General features: G+C 25.0%; 1 protein-coding gene across 8 annotated transcripts; it reads right to left on the reverse strand.

Moving 5' to 3' along the window:
• Positions 1-969: 969 nt before the first annotated feature.
• LOC132944144 (signal transducer and activator of transcription 5B-like) lies at positions 970-17,234 on the reverse strand. Of its 8 annotated transcripts, none has more exons than XM_061013334.1 (17): positions 17,152-17,234; positions 16,911-16,999; positions 16,692-16,821; positions 12,995-13,151; positions 12,762-12,848; positions 11,727-11,898; positions 11,376-11,664; positions 11,139-11,303; positions 10,965-11,079; positions 8,292-8,437; positions 8,096-8,216; positions 7,586-7,821; positions 7,375-7,524; positions 7,180-7,304; positions 6,947-7,105; positions 6,026-6,227; positions 970-2,956 (listed from the first exon to the last, which is right to left on the reverse strand). In XM_061013334.1, coding segments are annotated over exons 2-17 (2,343 nt in total). In that variant the 5' UTR covers positions 16,912-16,999; positions 17,152-17,234; the 3' UTR covers positions 970-2,868. The 8 variants fall into 8 exon arrangements, with proteins under 8 accessions (XP_060869317.1, XP_060869316.1, XP_060869321.1 ...); XM_061013333.1 differs by having other exon boundaries at positions 16,915-16,999; positions 17,152-17,233; XM_061013338.1 differs by having other exon boundaries at positions 16,907-16,999; positions 17,152-17,229.
• Positions 17,235-20,753: the final 3,519 nt, after the last annotated feature.

Below are 20,753 nucleotides of genomic sequence, written 5' to 3' on the forward strand. Positions count from 1 at the left end.
TCGCTCAGAATCGTTTTTCTTATACAATATTATATCATTGAATTCAAATTTAACACCATCCATTACAGTGACCCACTTGTAACCTACTGTACAGCAGAGCGACATCCACTTATCCACCTTTTTTTTTTTGGTTTTGACAATTCAACTTCAAATTTGTTTGAAATTGGAAATTTAATTGAAGAACAATGATTTTAGTTATTTGGTTGATAAAAAAATATTATTTGTGATACTTGAAATTTTAACTTATTTAATACACAATGAATGATCACAATCAAATGCAATATTTTCTACAAAAATTAATTCAACCTATTGTATTACTAATAGTAAAAAAACACATTAAAATAAACAGATATATCATATATAATGTATTGATATTAAAATTAAAGTATATGTAGTTGAAAATTTCTAGGAGGGGGGAAATGGCGCCCCACTACAGCAGGTGTCCTTGACCTTAAGAATTGTTCAAATTGTAAAAAATTGCCTGTACCTAATGGTTTAAAAATTTTTGTGGGTTCTTATTTTAATATGCATCCCGAACCATGTGTCTGTGCACGTTTATTACAGTGACTTATTCTTCAATGGCGAGGTAGGTAACACCTACCATATTATATCAGTGGTTAATTTTGTCCCGTTTTTATTTGATGTATTCTGAATTATTTTTATATGCAATTTTTTTTAAATTGATAACATAATTTATAACATACCAATCGGCCGAGGTAAACACAATATCTAGATATCCGCACTGTATTGGTTTCTTAACATTCAAAAACATATACAAGTACATTTATACTTTATAATGATACTATATATCATTATGTCCAAATATAAACAACTGCTAAATGAATGATTGACAATATTGACATTAGATAATTGAGCCCAAGAAAAAAATTCCTGCCTGAAACATCTTGTATCCAGGCCAACCCTGCATAGGATTGATTAGTTTTATACATAATAAATTTACACCAAACATTAAAATATAAACACCAATATTTAATTAAAAATACAATTTTAGGTATTTCCTCATTGTTAAAAAAACACATTTAAACCATACATCCATATTTAAGTATAAATACCATAATTATTATAAAACATAACAAACATACGTTTTTGAAAAGCAACAATTTGAGTTCATTAAACATATATTGTAATTTAAATGAAAGGGATTGAATGCAGTTTTTTACACGCATTAAGTACTACATATTTTCATTCTAATGATCATTACCAATAAGACAATAAGTAACCATTTGAGAACCCAAGGAGATAGTTTTAGAATTCTTAGAAAATTTTGAGTTTATACAAATTTGAATGAGTGACTTTTAATTTTACCCAGCTGTAAAAGTTTAAAATGTCTGTATTATTATTATTATTTATTGAAAACAAAATGTGTAAAAACAATCTTCAGTAAGCTTCCACACTAAAAGGGTCAAATTCAAGTTGGTTTATACATTTTTATTGCACCTTTAAGTCAATTGAAATCTTAAAAGTAACATAACAAATTTTTATTGAATGAAAGAGTAACTACTGTTACGTATGTTTATGTGTACATGTTTCAAAAATATCTATTCATTCTCAATCGTTAATAGTCATTTAGTTCTCATAATCAAAATGCATAAATACAAAATTGTCTCAGCGTAACTAACAAGTAAATAACTCTATCAATCCCCTTAAAATATTAAAACTAATTAAATTTGATGAAGCTAGTTAAGTATTAAGAACAAACTTTACAAAAAAAAGTTTTCAAAAAACAAGAAGAAACAATTTATAGGATAAAAGATGTAATTCAATATTTATTTTTATACATCGCTATTTGCTATCTATTCAAATTTAATTTAATTTATAAAGTTTGTGCATACTATATCATTAAATTAATTTAAATGTGTAAGAGTATGTTAATATTTAAATTAGTAAGGAAATAATTTTGAATACAAAATTACAATTTATGATCTAATAAATAAACAATACAAATGTCAAATATACTTATATAATAATAAATTATTGTGTATGTAAAAATATTTCAATAATAAAATTGTTCAAACATAAGAAACCATAGGTTTTTAAGTACATTATTGTTATATAAACACACTATCCAAGAAAAATCACCAAGAATGTCAATTTGACTAATATCATTGTAGTACACACTTAGTTAAAAAAAAAAAAATGCATGAAAAAGTAAAAAAAGTTACCATTTAAAATTCAGAAATAATAGTTGATACAAAAGGTGACAAATGTCTATAATTATTTTACTCAAAAATGAAATTAGCTATATAAAAAAAGCAGACATTCTAAGTGATTTAACAGTAATGTATACATCAATGCAAATAACAACATACAAATAACTACAACTACACACTAAAGATATATTTAAGTATAAAACCAAAATAATTACCTGATCAATATTGACGGAATAATGTTTTGACATAATATTTAAATATAATAATAATAATAATAATAATAATAATAATAATAATAATAATAAAATAAGTAATAACAGCGAAACGAAGCAGTTTGTTAACTAAGCACCATAAGGACTTGATGATCACAAAAATTATTTTTAATAATATACACAAATAATAATTAATCTAAGGTAATAATAATAAATGCATATTTCAAATAAAAGAAATAATAAATCAATGATAAAAAATAATAATAAAACTATACACTAAAATTGGTTTGAAAAAGGTTTGTTCATAACAATTGAGTAAAATATGTACGTCAATAATTTATATACTAAAAATTATAAACAAAAAAAAATTAAGGAAATATATCAAAGTTTCACACTAACACAAGCAGTTTAATGCATACTTTAATCATTATGACATTGAATGGTTTACCTAATCTAGACTATAAGATAACATATCTAAATTACTTTTAAAAAAATGCTTCATCCACATGCGATATGTCATTTAAGTTCGAAGAAAAATCCATTTCTAAGGAATCATTTCCAAATGCCATCATACTAAATAAGCAAAACAATATATTTTTTTTTAAGCCAATAAAATAAATAAAACATTTATATTATTATACATTAAATTAACAATACTAAAATCAGTAAATGTACTCAATACATGCGGCATACATTTAATGCAACTTTATTAATTGTTTTCAGTTATGTTTGAGATTGAAAAGCGATCAATACTGAAACTATGGATTAAAATATTTGTTAAAACCTAAGTTTTGATAAATTTAAAAATTATTAACACATTAGCACACATTAGCGTTAGCCTACCTATGATAACATTTATGGTTCAAAGCACACCTTTAAAAAAGCCAATATTAAGTTTTAAACATAACCTTATTAATTTTATTAATTTTTGTATCAAATAAAATCAATCATACTTCATCTATCGTACTATGTTTTAAAATACAGTTCTTAATACATAAATGCAACCTATACAATCTAATAAGACAGGAGTATACTAAAGGAATTAGGTTTTTATATTCTATTCTATCGATGAATTGATGAAAGGTAACAGATGTAATAAAATAATAAAAAAAAATTAACATCCAAATTGTCTCGGAACTTTATCCCAGGATCATAGTACAGGCATTCCTAAATCCCGTCATAGGATGGCGGCTGAAAAAAACGACCCTGGACGGTACTTTTCAGATGTACTGTTGAGTCAAAGCAAAATTAAAAATTATTTTTTTTTTAATAGAAATACATTTTACAGTAATTTTTTTATTATAATATTTGGAACCTTTGTAAAAATAATAATATATATTAAACTGTAAGTCGAGAATATAAGACATAAATAAATCTGTCGAACAAAGTCTCTAGTATTGAATATAAACTATTAATACAGTAGTTATCATTTATTATTTTTATCACCATTTATCAAAATATTTTTTAAAAGATTATGTAAAATTCATCAATGCAGATAAAAAAAAAATTGTTATTTTAACAGTATGCACTGCATTATGCAAAATCTGCTTCATACTAGACTATAATTTAGTATTAAACGGATATATTTTTAGTAATTTGTGATATTAGTTATTAGTAATTACTAAATGTATATGCATTGGTAGTTTTTTGCAGCATTCTATTAAAAATGTAGTTAGTCATGATCACAAATCACATATTATTGATAAAATATTATATTTATAATCATTCATTTAATAATTTTTTTACTCTCATTGTTTTAAGTATTAACACAAAAAAAATCACATGTTGTGTATATTTAAATTAAAGTAATGTAAATCCTAGAATGCTGTGTCATACAGGCCAAATGATAAATATGAAAAAAAAATTCTCATTACAAAATAAGTTCTAAATTGTAATAAGTACCTGACTGGCCTGACCTGTAGTTTCGCCTATGCTGGTAATTGAAATATGTATTGTCAGTGATTTTTTAACTAACAAACATGTTTAGATTTATTTAGACTTAAAAAAATTATTTATATTATATAAAAAGTAACATTAATTTCTCATAGGTCATTCAAATTTAGTGTGAGAATAAAACAATTATATTAAATGACAAAAAATGACAACTACTGTAATATTAATTGAAAAAGAAACTGGCAAATTCATACTTAAAATTAAAAGTTTTTGATATTTTTTAGTACCTAATTATTTTTTTATTTATGTTTTTTAACATGTTCACTGCAGATTATATTTTTATATACTTGTCGTGACGCTGAAAAAATTATAGTTTTAAAAAAAAATTTCCTAAAAATTTAAAAATTAAAATACCAGTTTACACGGTTTGCACTTGATTATGAAACAATGCTTATAGAAGACGCTGACAAAAAACCAAAAGTTTAATCGTAATGCTGACCAAATTATAGTCCATTAAATAACAAGATATATGACGCCAATTGGCGTCATTCAGCATATGCAAACTATGTAAAATGACGCCTTTAGGCGTCATCCGCAGTGAACGTGTTAAATTAATTTAAGTTAATAAATTTAGATTTCATAACTTAATAGGGATTTAATTTTAATGGGCAATTAATATTTGTTGTAATAATATAAATGAGTAATATTATAATGAATTTTTAATAAATTTAAATTTTAAGGCTCCATATAATATTTACATATTATTAATAAAAAGTATGGTCGTGCATTATATATACCAAAAAAATAAAATATAATAAAATGGCAAAAAACTGATATAGGTACGTGCTGGTTACATAAATATTAGCATGAAATCAGTAGTGTACATAGTACTTCAAACCATATCAACAGAGTTAAATTTATTCTATGTACACCAATTGAAAGGATAAAAAATAATAATAATATTTTCATTAGAAGTGAGCGAGCATTTAAGTTTGGTTCTATAAAAATATACTAAGTAACTAACACTATAATTTATATTATAATATTGCAATAATATTTCTACTTAAGTAAAATACAAGCTGATTGCACACCCAAAGTTAAGCCAATCTGGGTTTAATAAAACAAGAACTCGTTGATAATGAATGTTTGATGATAGTTTTTCAATATTTGGATTATATATATATAAGTACTATTTTTAGGCTAATAATTAATAATGTAATAGAAGTTGTAAAGAATATTAATATGTTATAAAAGTTTGTTTAAATTTAGTATATATTTTATAGTAAATTGAATATGGGAATGTTTAAAAAATGAACAATATTTCCTTTTTTAAACTTAACTATACTAAAAAATTTAAATATATTCTAAGCTACACACGCTGTTTAAAATTTAAACGAAAATAAGATAATTTAATCAAAAAATTATTTTAATACATACATCTTATTTATGAAAATAAGATATACATACACAAAACATACACAGGAGATCACTGCGACCCATGTCACCAAATCAAACTGCCTGTGAAAATACGAGTGAAAACTCAAAAACAATAATTAAAGATGTCTATAATTAACTACCTGTTAATAGTGGTAAATATTAATATTTACTTAAAATTAAAAATATAATTTTATTTATAATTATAAACTTACTCACTCACTTCTAATTAATATAATCTCTTTTAAACTCAAACAAAACTAAATTAAAGCTAAAAGTAATTATGCATTAAATTATTGGAAGTATAATTCTTACTTATTTACTGGTTCGCTGTGCACTGATGACGTTTCTCTAATGCTACAATTTCCAGGGCTGTTTACATGAAACATGTGGTTCTGAGGAGTGTTTGGATAGCTATTCATTCCTTGTCCGTTGGTTCCAGGTCCGCCCCAACCAGGAACATGCGTAACTAGTAATGGCTTTAAATATCCATTACTTGTAACAGGTGTGCTAATATCTAAATTATGAAATAAAATAATTATATCAAACAAAGTAAAAATTAAAATATTTTAGAATAGGGTTGCTTTTTATTTCAGTTTAAAATAAGAGACATTCAATTTTAGGAGATACAGAGGGTATCTATAACCTTATTATGCCTAATTTCAAAATCCCAATTATATACTAATTAAAATTGTTAATGTTAAGTAAAAGGATTATTTTTGCATTTTTTCAGTAAAAAAACATAGTTATTTTGGAGACATGTTATTAAATAAAATATTTAACATTCAATAATCGGCTACCATTAGGTTTCACAATCATAAGTAGAAAGAACAATAATATTTAATTTGATAAAACAACAATGAACCTTACACGACATAAGTTACATGAGATAACAAGTAATTGAATGTTATGACTCGAGGTGAAGTTTTACTGTATAACAGACGACAGATAAAAATTAATTGACAGTTAGAACGTTTAGAAGATCATTGAGGGAAGCAAAAATTTAAATAAAATATAAATATCAGAAATGTATTTTAATGGTTTTCGTAAACCTGAATTTTTCAAGTCACTGGATTTTTTTTTTAGAGGAAACCAGAATTATTTATGATCTTAATGACTATCTTTAAATCAACCTGTATTGTCGCGCCTAAGTCAAGAAGATTGGCAGCACTATTTTACAATGGTTTTTTGAATTGATACTACAATTTAAGTAATAAAATAAAAATATATGAATACTTGGTGGTTGTGTATAGTATTTTCCGAATGCTTGATTTTTATCAATATCTGGATATAACTTTGTTAGATATGGCAAGTCCAATAGTCTATCAGCCAAGTTTCGAATTGATAAATCTTTAGCTGAGAAAGGATGTAAACTATAGGCATCTGAATCATTGGCTGAAAAAAAAAAACAGAAAATATTAAAATAACTAAATATTTTTATTATTAATCTAATGACATGTAGAACTTACATCCAGCCCAGGCAACAGTTAGCCCACCTAGTTCTGAATCAGAAAATCTTAATAAAAATGTACCCGTAGCATATCTTGTCAACATCTCTTCTGCGTCAGACTTTCTTATGAATCCCATGATGGCACTACATATTTTGTGTTATAATATTAACTTATAATATAATATAGTATATACAATTGTTTTCTAGTAATTACCCATCAGTCCAAGGACCTTTTAGATGTTCTCTAGTTATTTTCATCACGGCATAAAACCATTCCCAAAACGTGAAACTTCTTTGTGGCAATGGTTCTTTACAAAATTGTGACCATGACAAAACCATATGATTAAAATCCACATTTTGCATTCTGAAAATATATTTTTTAATTATTTTGATAACTTAAAGTATTATTAAATTAATCTATTAACCTAAAAGCTTTTTCTGCCAAAAATGTCAAGCTTTCTTCTGAGAGACCACGACCTGTAGCTGCAGAAAACTTCATGTTTAAAGCTTCTGCCACGTTTCTCCATGGTACTTTGTCGGGAACATTAAATGGAACACGGCCAGGTTCAGCAAAAGCATTATCCCAAGTTACAGTAGCCCAAGCATGAGGATCTTGATTCCCATGCACAATAACTACCACAGGTAATGACAAATTCCACACCTAAAATATTTTTTTTTAATATTACACACTTATTTAACATTTTTTGTTGAAATCTGTAATGATATAAATTATATAACATAATACCTTCTAATTATTTTTCTAATACTTTTTAATCAAAATCGGTAGTGTAAAATTAATTTTAAATATTTTTAAAGAGCAATATGTTATTACACTGTACTAATTTTTTTCCATAGGATAACTTCATGTGATATATTTTATTCTTTAGTTTAATATTTGTTTAAATAATCAAATTAAAAATTACAAGAAAACTTACCTCAAATTGGAGTTCATTACCAATGAAAAATTTGGAAGAAAATAAAATTGAAAATTTTTCATCCATAACAGATTCTGTGCCTTTTTTTTCAGTACGCTTAATTTTCTTTAGTTGCATACTTCTATTATATTTTACATAATACACATTATTATTTGACTGACTTATAAAAGATTGCAAATTAAAAGTTATAATTTACCGGAAATTGGTTGATAAATGTCTCTGCACTGGTTGATATTCCATTTTTCCAGTGCAGTTTAATATTTCACCACAAGATTCTCCATCTGGTTTATTTCTTCCAATTATTTGGTTCGCTTGAGATTCACTGACTATAGATACTTTAACCTAATACAGTTAATATCATAATTATGGCTAGGATTTATATTCATTAATATATTTTTATTGCCAGTGGTTTTTAAGAATTTGTTTATTTATGTCCATAAATCCCACCATATTAATATAAATAGTCAAATTTTTTAATTTACATATTTTAAATACAAACATAAGAATTGCATGTTTTTTGGTATATTTTGGCAGTGGGTAAGGAATAAAATATAAGGGACCGGTCCAACGTGTGATCTACTGATAACAGATACCTATATTTTACACTATAGTACCTACTATACCTAAATAACTATCGATACAATATGGATATTACGACTTAACCTATATAATTATCAATATTATATGAATTTTTTGACAGTATTGTATTTTTAAAATATCATTCAGATATCATTTAGCGTTTGTTTGTGTCATTTCGTTTATTGGTCAATTATTTTAATTTTTTTTTCACGAGTGAGTACAATATTTTTTGATTTAACATTCTAGTTTTGTACTGATTTAAAATGAATTCTACTACAACAATGGGATATTTATACAGAAATATAATTATTGACGAATTGAAATGCGTTGAATATTTAAAAAGTAAAAACATTTTAAGTAACAATCATTTGGTTTGCTCAAAAAAGAATATTGTTGGCACTGAATGTGGTGGAAGATTACATGAAACAACAAGGTCCAGTAAAAAAAGACATTCTGACGGTACTTTAAAAAAAATTGTTACTATGAGGTGTATGAAAAAAGGATGCCAAACATATCAGTCGATTCGCAACAATCTGGTTGTAGTCTGGTCGCGATACTGTATAGTGGATGTAGTAATTACATTTATATCTTACCTTTAAGAGGATGTCATACTCTGCATGTGTTGTCTTGAACAAATTTTTGTTCACCAGTTTTAATAATGTGCTGTTAGTTTTGATATTCGAGTGAATTGATCTATTATCAAACTTTTGGGTAAGAACTGACCATTATCTGTGTTCTCACAAAGGTTTTTATGATATTTAAATTTTTAAATGAATATGAGTTATGAGTATGTAAAATATTTATATTTGAAAATGCTCATAATTCACTTAAAATATTAACCTAAATTAAAATATTGTAAATAAAACTATGCGAGAACACAGATAAAGTTCTCACCTAAAATGTTTAGGATAGATTGATTCAGTCTAATATCAAAGGTAAAGCACACTATTGAAACTGGTGAACGAAAATGTTTGATGTTGCACATGTTTTTTGACGGAGACAACCCATACGGGTACGACATCCTCTTAATATCGCAGACTCACATTGCTGTGAAAATATTCAATTACAAATGGCCATGACCATCAAAAACCTAGACCATTTTTTGCTAATAGTTTTCATAGCAGTTAACAATAATTTTTTGCTTTTTGCTGTTTATCCAACATATTTTCAGTTCCAATTCAGACACTAAATGTTTTCTAACATTGGGGATTTAATAAGTACAGATTTTATATAAAAAAACAAATTTTTTTTTTTTTATTTTGATTAATATCAAGATCATTGGGCCTCACTGAGAAAAACTCCTGTGGAGGCCTAGGGTTATCTTAGATTACTTATACTTAATATTTTTTTTTTTTTTAGCATCCTCACTTCAGACTTTGATTTTCTAGCTAGTTAAATTTGTCATGTGCGGTCACTATTTCAAAGAGCTAACTTATCAAACTTTAGGAAAATTATTTCTGGGTACGACTATCAAAAGTTTGGTTTTTAACAGTGCTAGTTGAAGCGTTGAAAAATGACCTTTTTATTGTCCAGCAGACAATAAATGCTTTTTTTCTGGCAGTTACAATTGACAGAAAACTTACTGTGAAAGTCAGATTATGTGCATGAACATATCCTTGAGTTACCAAAAATTAAAAAAATGTATTAAAAATAGAGGACTAAAATCTATGTTTATAATATGTCATACTTTAAATAGCAATAATCTGGATAAGATATTTATTATAATCTAAATCCTGAGGAAATTATTAGAAGTAGTATTAATTAAAAAAATATTTTTTTTGTTATATTATTATGCTATAATTATAGTATTATACTCCACCCTATACTTTCTATACTTTCATAGTCATTATCTCTCTATATAAAACATTATTATATAAAATATAAATTAAAAAAAAATACATATTTAATATAGGTATATGCATTGAATCAATTTATTTTTGTATACAATTATTTTTTTTCTTTAATATTAAGGTAAATTATATCAAAACAAAGGGCTCAAAATATGAAATAAAATTTTTTTTTTATTCATAAAAATAATTTGAACCATTTAAATATTTTTACCTCTAGAAAAAATTATTATAATAATGAGAAAAAATGTAATAAATCAGAAAATATTTTGAATGTTTGGTTATGTAATGATGCTAATATTTCCCCACAATATAGTAAATAACTGTTTATATCTAATAGTAGGTACTTTCCTAATTTAAAATTTTAAAATTGCATAAAATGATCAATCTTGATAAAAAGATGTAGCTGCTAAAATAGATATTAAAAGAAAATTGTTTCATACCACAGGTGATGTCATATGAATATTGAGTTTTCCTCCAATTAATAGACGAACTTCAGCTACAAATCTAGTATTAGTTTTTAATACTTGAGGTGGTTGAGTTATGATAACAAAAGTACTAAAAAAAAATTTGAAAAATAATAACAATAAAATAATTTTAAATTACAAAGAACATACCTTGCCACTAACGATGAAAGATATTGAGTTGTCATATCAAGAAGAGTATTAATTATTTCACACGACTGAGGTAATTCAAAATAACGACCCAAATTCACTCTGAAACGATCAGCTTCTTTAATTTGTGAACGAGTTATCCATATTAAATCACACAATTTCTCACACCTAATAAGAATATACTATTGCATAATATTTAACTTATTTAACATTAATTTAATAGCAAGTTCTTGTAAGTACCAAGTTTGTATGACATCTATATCTTTCATGTATTTATATCCGTTACCAGCCAACTGTTGTTCACGTTTCCACTGAATTAATGCCTTATCAATAATATGAGCTTGAACAGGACTGAGCAAATTTAAAGATTCGTTAAGTTTGTTTATGTAGACACAAAGAGCATTGTTAAGACTTAATGATTGAGTCTTTAATTGTCCTTCATACAATTCTTTTTCCTGTTTTAATTTACGTTCAATTTCGGGTCCTTGAGGAATGCTCATTCTTTGATTTCTCATGTGTTGTAGATGTTCTGGAATGTAAAAATGTTTATTAATATATATAATAATAATTTATAATTTACTAAAAACTTACGAGAACATTTAGTACATTCAGAGTACAAAATATTAAAAGAATCAATGTCTGATTGGATTGTAATGCGAATCTCATTTGTATGCGTAATATGGTTACTTATCAAGTCCATCTGTTGTGTAATTTCAATGTTTTCTAATTCTTGAGAAGATTTTACATTGACTTCCATTAGAGACTAAATAAAATTAATAAATTATACTTACAAGTTTCAAATCAAATTCTTTTATATACAGATATAATATTTATAAATTCTGAAATTTAATTATTGTTGACGTAATAGTATATTCATTCATATCTCATACTTTACAATAATTCAATTTCATAATCTAAAAATATTAAAACTGTATAGATTATAAAACAATAACTTTATTTAAGTTTCAATTACCAGTAATCATTTGATTAAATACAAACAAAAACAGAATAATTAAAGCTAAATTTTATAATATTTTAAGAATTGGTCTATAACTACTTATTTTACTTTTCACAAAAAAATTGATTTTCATTCTAATTTATTTTAAATTATCATGTTTTTGTCTAAAAGAAATATTAGTAAACTATTGACAAAATTTTACATTATATACATTGTTAAAAATGTTGGCTTGGGGAGCATTGACGGATATATAATATATTTTTACCACTAATTGTTTTTTCTTTATTTTATAGGGTTTTGTCTTATAAGCCAGCGTATTTATCATAAGACCTTATTTAAAACGTATTTATAAGTCATTGCTAAAAATGAAGTGATGAAAATGAGACGCAATCCCTCAGACATTTATATTTTTTCCCCCTAATCTAGTCACTGAGTAGCGCCTGTATATTCTTAATTTGCTCCTCAAAGAATTAAAAGAACTTTCTATAATTGAACCTGAATACTATTTACTATAAGCCTAGGCACATCAATAATAAATTATTTTTTTTATTGATTTCATAGAGAATGTGGTAGAAGTATTGTAAATATAACCCATACAAAATTCCAAACTTTTCCAATATGTTAAAAAATTATTGGTACTTGAAAGTATAAACACTTGGTATACACACATTATTTTGTTGAGCCATTAAGGATTCTGATTCCAAACACTTTTTAATTATTCTTATCAACTCTTTTGGGTTTTGCGAGTACTTCTCCTGTAAAAAGAATAAGAATTAGTACAAAAATTATTAAATTCATATATACAAAATTTAATTTTGTTTAGTTCTAAATAAATGATTATTTGTTCTATTTATTTAACCTTGTCCTAAAGTTGAATACATATTATGATTTTAATACTCACTTTATATAATTTTGCTGTATCAATTAGTTTCAGTTTACTAACGAACTGTTCATTAGTTACCATAGAATTAGCTTTAGATACTAATTCCTCCACAAAAGACACAAATAAACCTTTAATATAACCTTCATGTTCTAAATTATCCGGATCGATTTCAGTCCTAAAAATATTAATTTAATAAATATTTCAATATTTGAGAAATATAAACTTTATCTAGTTAAAAAGTTAATATTTTTTTACCAATAATACTTCACATAATTTACTAAGCATTTATATTGTAACATAAGAATGACAAAATCAAAATGACAAATTCTGTACAATAATATTATTTAACTAGTAACTAGTATACTATTCATTAAAAAACACAATTTAAATAGATTAGTATAAGTATATTAAATCTTATCTGATTGATTTATCATAGCATAATTTAATGGTTCCAGGAAATAGTAATTTCATACAAGCATTAAGGATAATTGTTGCAGGTCACACACATGCAGAAGTATATAATAAATATTTGTGTTATACTACTTGTACTCGTTATTAGTCTTATCCTAATCATAAACTTTATTGATAACACTGACTATGATAACAATTTAAAAGAATGCTGAAATAAGTTTTGGATACAAGAATTAAAGTATCTTAACTAGAGTGCTGTTTAAAACTTTTCTTTTGAATTGAATAAATAAATGTTTGATATTATCTGGACAACAATAGTCATGATTAACTTTGGCCAAATTTTTTTCAAAGGTAATTAGTAGAATTATGACTATGCCAGTATTTCAAATTTAATGATACAATTGGTATTTTCTTTTGAACAACTAGTAATATATACTTAAAATTTTTTTAAAACTTTTTTAACAATAAATCTATCTATACCTACATATAGTGTTCTTATTATTAGTAGCTTGTACAACATTTCTTTATTTCCAATTTAGGCAGACAATTACAAGATTATAGAGTTGATTGTGTAAGACACTAATTCATGTCGTATATTGTATAAATTCATGGAAATTGTTTGGTATCTCTCTAATTATTAGTGATAAAAATGAAACATGATACATACTAACATTTTATAGTAAATTAATAATTCTGATTTCATTAAAAAAATTATTAATACTGTTTTGTAACAAATTAAGTATTATCATTTTTTTGTTTTTTGACTATTCTATACTTTATAGGAATTTAAATCATAAATTCTTCAAATGAATTTTTTTTAGAATATTTAAAAATAATAATATAATTTCCATACCTAATAGAATACACTTATAAAAAATTCCAGAAGTATTTGTTAATTTAACTATATTACCATTGTTTGATAATAAATTGGGATTCCTTGATTTTTATTTTTATATTATATTTCTACATTTATCAATTAAGAAATCAAAAATGTTTAAAACCATCTTAATTGTTATACTCATATTTATTAATTAACTCCTTAAATACTATGTATTTAATGCATTAAATGCATTAAAATCAAAATTACTGTTTATTTTTAGATCATATTAAACATTATAATATTGTAATGTTGTTTTCTTTCAAAATTACAAGTAAAATGATTTGTGTTTTGGATAAAAATAAAGTTTTCTATTTATTATTATAAATTTATCTAGTTTATTTGTATTATACTTACTTTTATATTGCAAAGATAAAAAAACTTTATTTACCTAAATAATAAAGTTTCATTAAATGAACAATTTGGAACTAATATTCATTAAATATTTTAAAACTTAAGTGATTAAATTAGTTAAGGATAATTGTATAGTCAGAATTTAATTGTCAGTCCCAGTACAAAAGTTGGAGCTATTATAAAGGGGCAATACAAGAGATCATAAGATGGATGGAAACTCATATTAATAATGATATGTATCATAAATCATAATCAAGGGACAGAAAATTAGTCACTTAAGTGATAGAGCTCGGAAGTTGTTGCATTTGCATGTTTATTTTAGAATTTAGATTTATAGCTAAGTAAGCTTAAAATAATTTTCACGACACTACAAAAAAGATATTAAAAGTTTATAGATAGTGTATATTTCTGCATATATAGTAATTTTTTGGATATAACCTTCTAGCAGGCACACTTATTATTTGAAACAAGAGTAGTCGTGCGTTGTATTTTTCACAACAGCCCTAATATATTATGATATAATATGATAACCATACATATTCAATATTAATATATTTACTGTATTTTGAACTTTAATTTATTTATTTTAGGCGCAGTTATAAAATAAAATTTATTGAAATATTATCTTCACAATTTTTTTTTTAAAAGTAAAATTTATAATGTTATTTTTTCAGTTTAAAACACAAATAATGACATTTTTGAGGAATACCCATTTTTAGGAGAAAATATACAATCTATATAATGGACATAATTGAGTATATGTGGGTTGAGAAAAAAAAAGAAAATAGAACATGAGTTACATAATTTGGTTAAAGAAGCTGTATTTTAATTTTTTAATGTAATAAATTTCTTCACAATTTATATTTAAGTCGCCTTGGGGAGCTACCTGGGATTGTGATGGATGAAATATAAATTAAATAAATACAAAACTGTTGTATTATTTACAACATTGTGCTGTAAGGTTAAGAGCATATTTCTTAATTTTACCAATTTTTAGAATTTATTTGATGATTAATGATAAGTTCATAATACAATTTGAAAATTTGACAGTAAAAAAAATTAGGTATTTATGAAAATTATAATTTAAAAAAAAATATGTGCATATTTCTTCTTTTTTAAGCACTGAAGTTCATGCATATTTAGTACAAATTCCTATATAGTGATAACTATGATGCATGGATGATGTAATTAAGATACATTCAGGTTCAAGGAAAACTTAAATTTACGTATAGAGAAGTCACTGACTTAAAATACTTATTAAGGAAGCTTATACTTGTACATGGTTAAATGGACAACTAAATTTATATTTTAAAGACGAAAAATCAAAAAGTAAATTAGGAACTTTATTCTAAAATGTACAAAACAAAGTTGTTTAGATTGATCAAACATTTGCAAACAACTATTATATCATAAATCAGTGATGTGCAGAACTGTCACCAATGGGACCTAGGCCCCACTTGAAAATCAGGGGTAGATCGGTGGTTGGTTGGACTTTGATAAAAATAATAAAATAAAACTTGCGTTGTTGAGTATAATTTTCTATGAATTATAACTACCAGACTACATGGAATGTGTACGATACTCAGTTACTAATGAGTAAGCCCCACACGGGGAAAAGTTCTGCACACCACTGTCATAGGTTATTGATTAAAACTACCTTTAGTACACTCTAATAAAGATTGTAGTCTAAGATATTTAGTATAATACAGGTTAATCAGATCCCTGATTATTGTAATTTAATTAATACATTTGTACCTACCTAATATTTTAATCTTTAAAAAATACATCTCTTAAAAGTCAAATATGAATTAGACATGAATTTACCTAAAAATAATTTTTTTATTGTGTTAAGAAAAATCATTAAAATATAAAGTATTGTAAAAGAAATATATTTTTTATTTAAAGCAAAAATAAGATTAAAATATAAAAATGTTGGACACATAGGTATTTAATATTTATGTTGTAAAATTCTATATTTTCTTTTAAATTATGTTGATTAATGATTTTCATGATGTTTATAAAATGTGTAACTAATTATAACAATGTATAAGTAAAAGTAAAACAATATCATACCAAGCTTTAGTTTCAAACCATGGGGATAACAATTGTCTCACTTCAATTGGAAAATGATCGTTATAAATCTGATGAAAGTCTTCTCCATGTAGATTCTGTTGAAGTTTTTCCCAAGCCGTAATCGGAGACACTAAAATTAAATGTTAAGATCAGATAAGGAAATTAAGTTAAAAAAAAAAAATATTTTCTGAAAAGATGGATGATAACATTTATACCTACTTACTTATACTTGGGAAGGGCTTAAGTGCGCACTTGTTTTTTGCCTCAAAAGCCTTTTATGTAAGTACACATTTCTCGATATATACGCACTACAATATCAAATAAAATAACTTGAAACGCACAAAATTAAATTGAGAGGTTGTTACGTTAGCACGTATTGTTAAAAGTAATAACTGGTAGTAGGTACAGTTAGTTGTCAATAATTAATTTACCAAAATTAATAAAGTAAAAAATTGCTTACTGCTGCCTGCAGAAATGCAGAATCAATCAATTTCAGTATTACCAATTTTAGTTCTTAATGATTTTGTTTAATATTTCAATTTTTTGTTAAAATATTCCTGTGCAACAGTTGTCAAAATTTTGTTGTTACTTGTTACTAACATCATACCAAAATAAAATCTTACCTTTCGTTGCCAACATCAATACTTCGTTTCATAATATGGCGAAAACACGGGTCGCGAACTATAACCTATCTATATAGTCCGTGGACTGTGGTGAAAACTGAAAACCATTATAGAAATAACTTAGTTCTTACTTAGTTATGCTGAAAACATTGTGAATGGGTTATGAACTTATGACTTATGAATAATATATATATTTTGATAAATAATAACATAGCGTGTAGCATTCTCGAATAAGGAAGAGAGATGGCAATATAAAATGTCACAGATTCTGAGCGAAGCAATGAATGTATTGATTTTACAATGATGTGTTTTTTTTTTAATTTTTTTTATTTAATTTTAGATTCTGAGCGAAGCGATGAATGTATTGATTCTACAATGATGTGTGTTTTTTTTTTATTTTTTTTATTTTTTTATTTTTTTTTTATTTTTGTGTCTGTCATCACCTTTTAGGACAGTAAAAGTGCTTGGATTTTCTTCAATAGTAACTTTTCTGATAGGAAAGTGAATCTAGTTGGTACTTTGGGGGGTCAAAAATTTCCCAGTAGTTTTCACAAGCGACGTGAAAAACAAAAGAAAAATTAAGGAAAAACGGGAATTTTTACGCAAAATCTGTTTTTGAGAAAATCGATTTTGGTTTTTGGTGTAACTCTAAAACAAATGACCGTAGGGACATGAAAATTTCACTGAATGTTTATATTAGCATTTTCTATACACCATAAAATTTACAAAATATTTTGACTCTTTTTGAGCTGTTTACGGCCATTGTCAGTTTTCAATTTTTTTAGTTTTTTTTTTTCTATAAATATCAATAAATTTTTATTTGTTGGGTAAAAAAGCGTGAAAATTTAATATTAGACTCCTGATATATCGTTTTAATAGCAGTTGAAAAATATTAAAAATACATATGCACAATTTTTTTTTATAAGCATTTAAAGTACAAATTTTGACAACATTTATCAAATTTATAATTTATTAATTATTTTGTGGTTAAAAATTTATAAAATGTTTAACTTTTATGGCTAAGGATTGAAAATTTAAAACAAGGCTCCACGTTAATAGGTTATATATAAATTACTTTATTCACAATAATATCATCAAATATACTTGGTAAAATCATAGGCTGACTGACCGTTTTCGCTCAGAATCGTTTTTCTTATACAATGATATTATATCATTGAATTCAAATTTAACACCATCCATTACAGTGACCCACTTGTAACCTACTGTACAGCAGAGCGACATCCACTTATCCACCTTTTTTTTTAATTTTTGTGTCTGTCATCACTTTTTAGGACAGTAAAAGTGCTTGGATTTTCTTCAACAGTAACTTTTCTGATAAGAAAGTGAATCAAGTTGGTACTTTGGGGAGTCAAAAGTAAAAATTTCCCAGTAGTTTTCAAAAGCGACGTGAAAAACAAAGGAAAAACGGGAATTTTTTACGCAAAGTCCGTTTTCGAGAAAATCGATTTTGGTTTTGGTGCAACTCTAAAACAAATGACCGTAGGGACATGAATTTTTGACTGAATGTTTATATTAGAATTTTCTATACACCATAAAATTTTGAAAATATTTTGACTTTTTTTGAGCTGTTTATGGACATTGTCAGTTTTTATTTTTTTTTCTATAAATATCAATAAAATTTCATCTGTTGAGTAAAAAAGCATGAGAATTTAATAGAAGGCTCCTAGGCTATTGTTTCAAAGGTAGATGAAAAAAATTAAAAATCCTTAGTCACAGTTTTTATTTATAAGCATTTAAAGTTCAAATTTTGACAAAATACAGAAAAATCACGAAAATAAGGCAAATTACTTTGAGTTGAGAATTCATAAAAATTTTTCTTTTTAAATCTAAGATTTGAAAATGTAATATAAGATTACTCATAGGTTTTTCTACCTTTATCAAAAAAAAAAATGTCTACAAGAAACTTAAATTAAATTTTTATGAGCGTCTGAAATTTATATTTTTACAACATTTGATATTCACTCGATTTCTCATGTAACAATTTTCTTATTTTATTGTAATTAAAAAACGAATTACTGTAGATACTTGAAAATTTCACTGAATGTTTATATTAGCATTTTCTATACACCATAAAATTTTGAAAATATTTTGACTCTTTTTGAGCGGTTTACGGACATTGTCAGTTTTCAATTTTTTTAGTTTTTTCTTCTATAAATATCAATAAAAAATTTTTTGTTGGGTAAAAAAGCGTGAAAATTTAATATAAGGCTCCTGGATATATCGTTCTAATAGTAGTTGAAAAATATTAAAAATACATAGGTACAATTTTTTTTTATAAGCATTTAAAGTTCAAATTTTGACAACATTTATCAAATTTATAATTTATTAATTATTTTGTAGTTACAAATGTATAAAATGTTTAACTTTTATGGCTAAGGATTGAAAATTTAAAAAAAGGCTCCGCGTAAATAGGTTATATATAAATTACTTTATTCACGATAATATCATTTAGAGGGTCGTGGGTTAAAAATAATGCGTATATTTTCCAAAAAAAAAACTTGAATAATTCGCATACTGCACGGCCGCACGGGTTAAAATAGCAATCATGGACATATAATTGAATGGACTGAGTTCGGAGAGAGAGAAATCATGAAATCGACATTGGAGATGATAAAAAAGAGATAAAAGAGGTTGGGGCCTGGGGGCAACCACGGAGGAAATAATAGAATACTCAAATTATTTCATGATACACAGAAAATAAATTATTTATATCTGTGTCATAGAGTAAATATATCGTAATATTACTCTATGATCTGTGTCCATAAATTACAATAATTTCATGGCATGAATGAAATATAATTATTATTTCTTTCATGATTGCCCCCAACTATATCCATCTCACTCATTCAATAAAATATTTCAAATAAATAAATCAAAACAGGTATACTACCTTATTTAATAATAATAATAATAATAATAATAATATAAATGTTTAAAATGAACTAAACAAAACTGGTACCTATTGTCCTATTGGACTTTATGTCAAACTTGTGAGCTGCAAATTGTATTATACTATATGTTTAAAGTTAATACAAGTAAATTTTCCTTTGTATTGTTATAAATACAATATCTTAAAATAATTGTAATTTAATTGTACCATTTAATCGCATTTTTTTTGGAACTCAACATCTAATAATTAGAAGTCTTTTTATTACATAAATATAATATTAATTTAAACAATTTTTATAATTTCACCAAGTATAAGATATATATTTAATAATAATAATAAAAAAAAAAGATATATATTAATAATATTTTCACTTATATTTAATATTAAATTTAATTGTTTTCTTCTTTTTTGTTTTACTTTATTATGTTCTAATATGATATAACATAAACTTTTATTTTTAGTTCATTTTTAATATGAACTCAGATCACTCGAATTCAAGCATGTGCTTATTGGACGAGCTTGAAACTT

The sequence above is a fragment of the Metopolophium dirhodum genome, chromosome 5 (assembly GCF_019925205.1).
Source record: "Metopolophium dirhodum isolate CAU chromosome 5, ASM1992520v1, whole genome shotgun sequence".
NCBI classification, from domain to species: Eukaryota; Metazoa; Arthropoda; class Insecta; order Hemiptera; family Aphididae; genus Metopolophium; species Metopolophium dirhodum.

Excerpts from the sequence above, each read along its gene's own strand:
- LOC132944144 (XM_061013334.1), bottom strand. Across the intron at positions 8,217-8,291 it reads CATTTATCAACCAATTTCCG|AAGTATGCAACTAAAGAAAA; the intron begins GTAAATTATAAC and ends AAAATATAATAG. Across the intron at positions 2,957-6,025 it reads CACAGCGAACCAGTAAATAA|TATGATGGCATTTGGAAATG; the intron begins GTAAGAATTATA and ends TTGCTTATTTAG.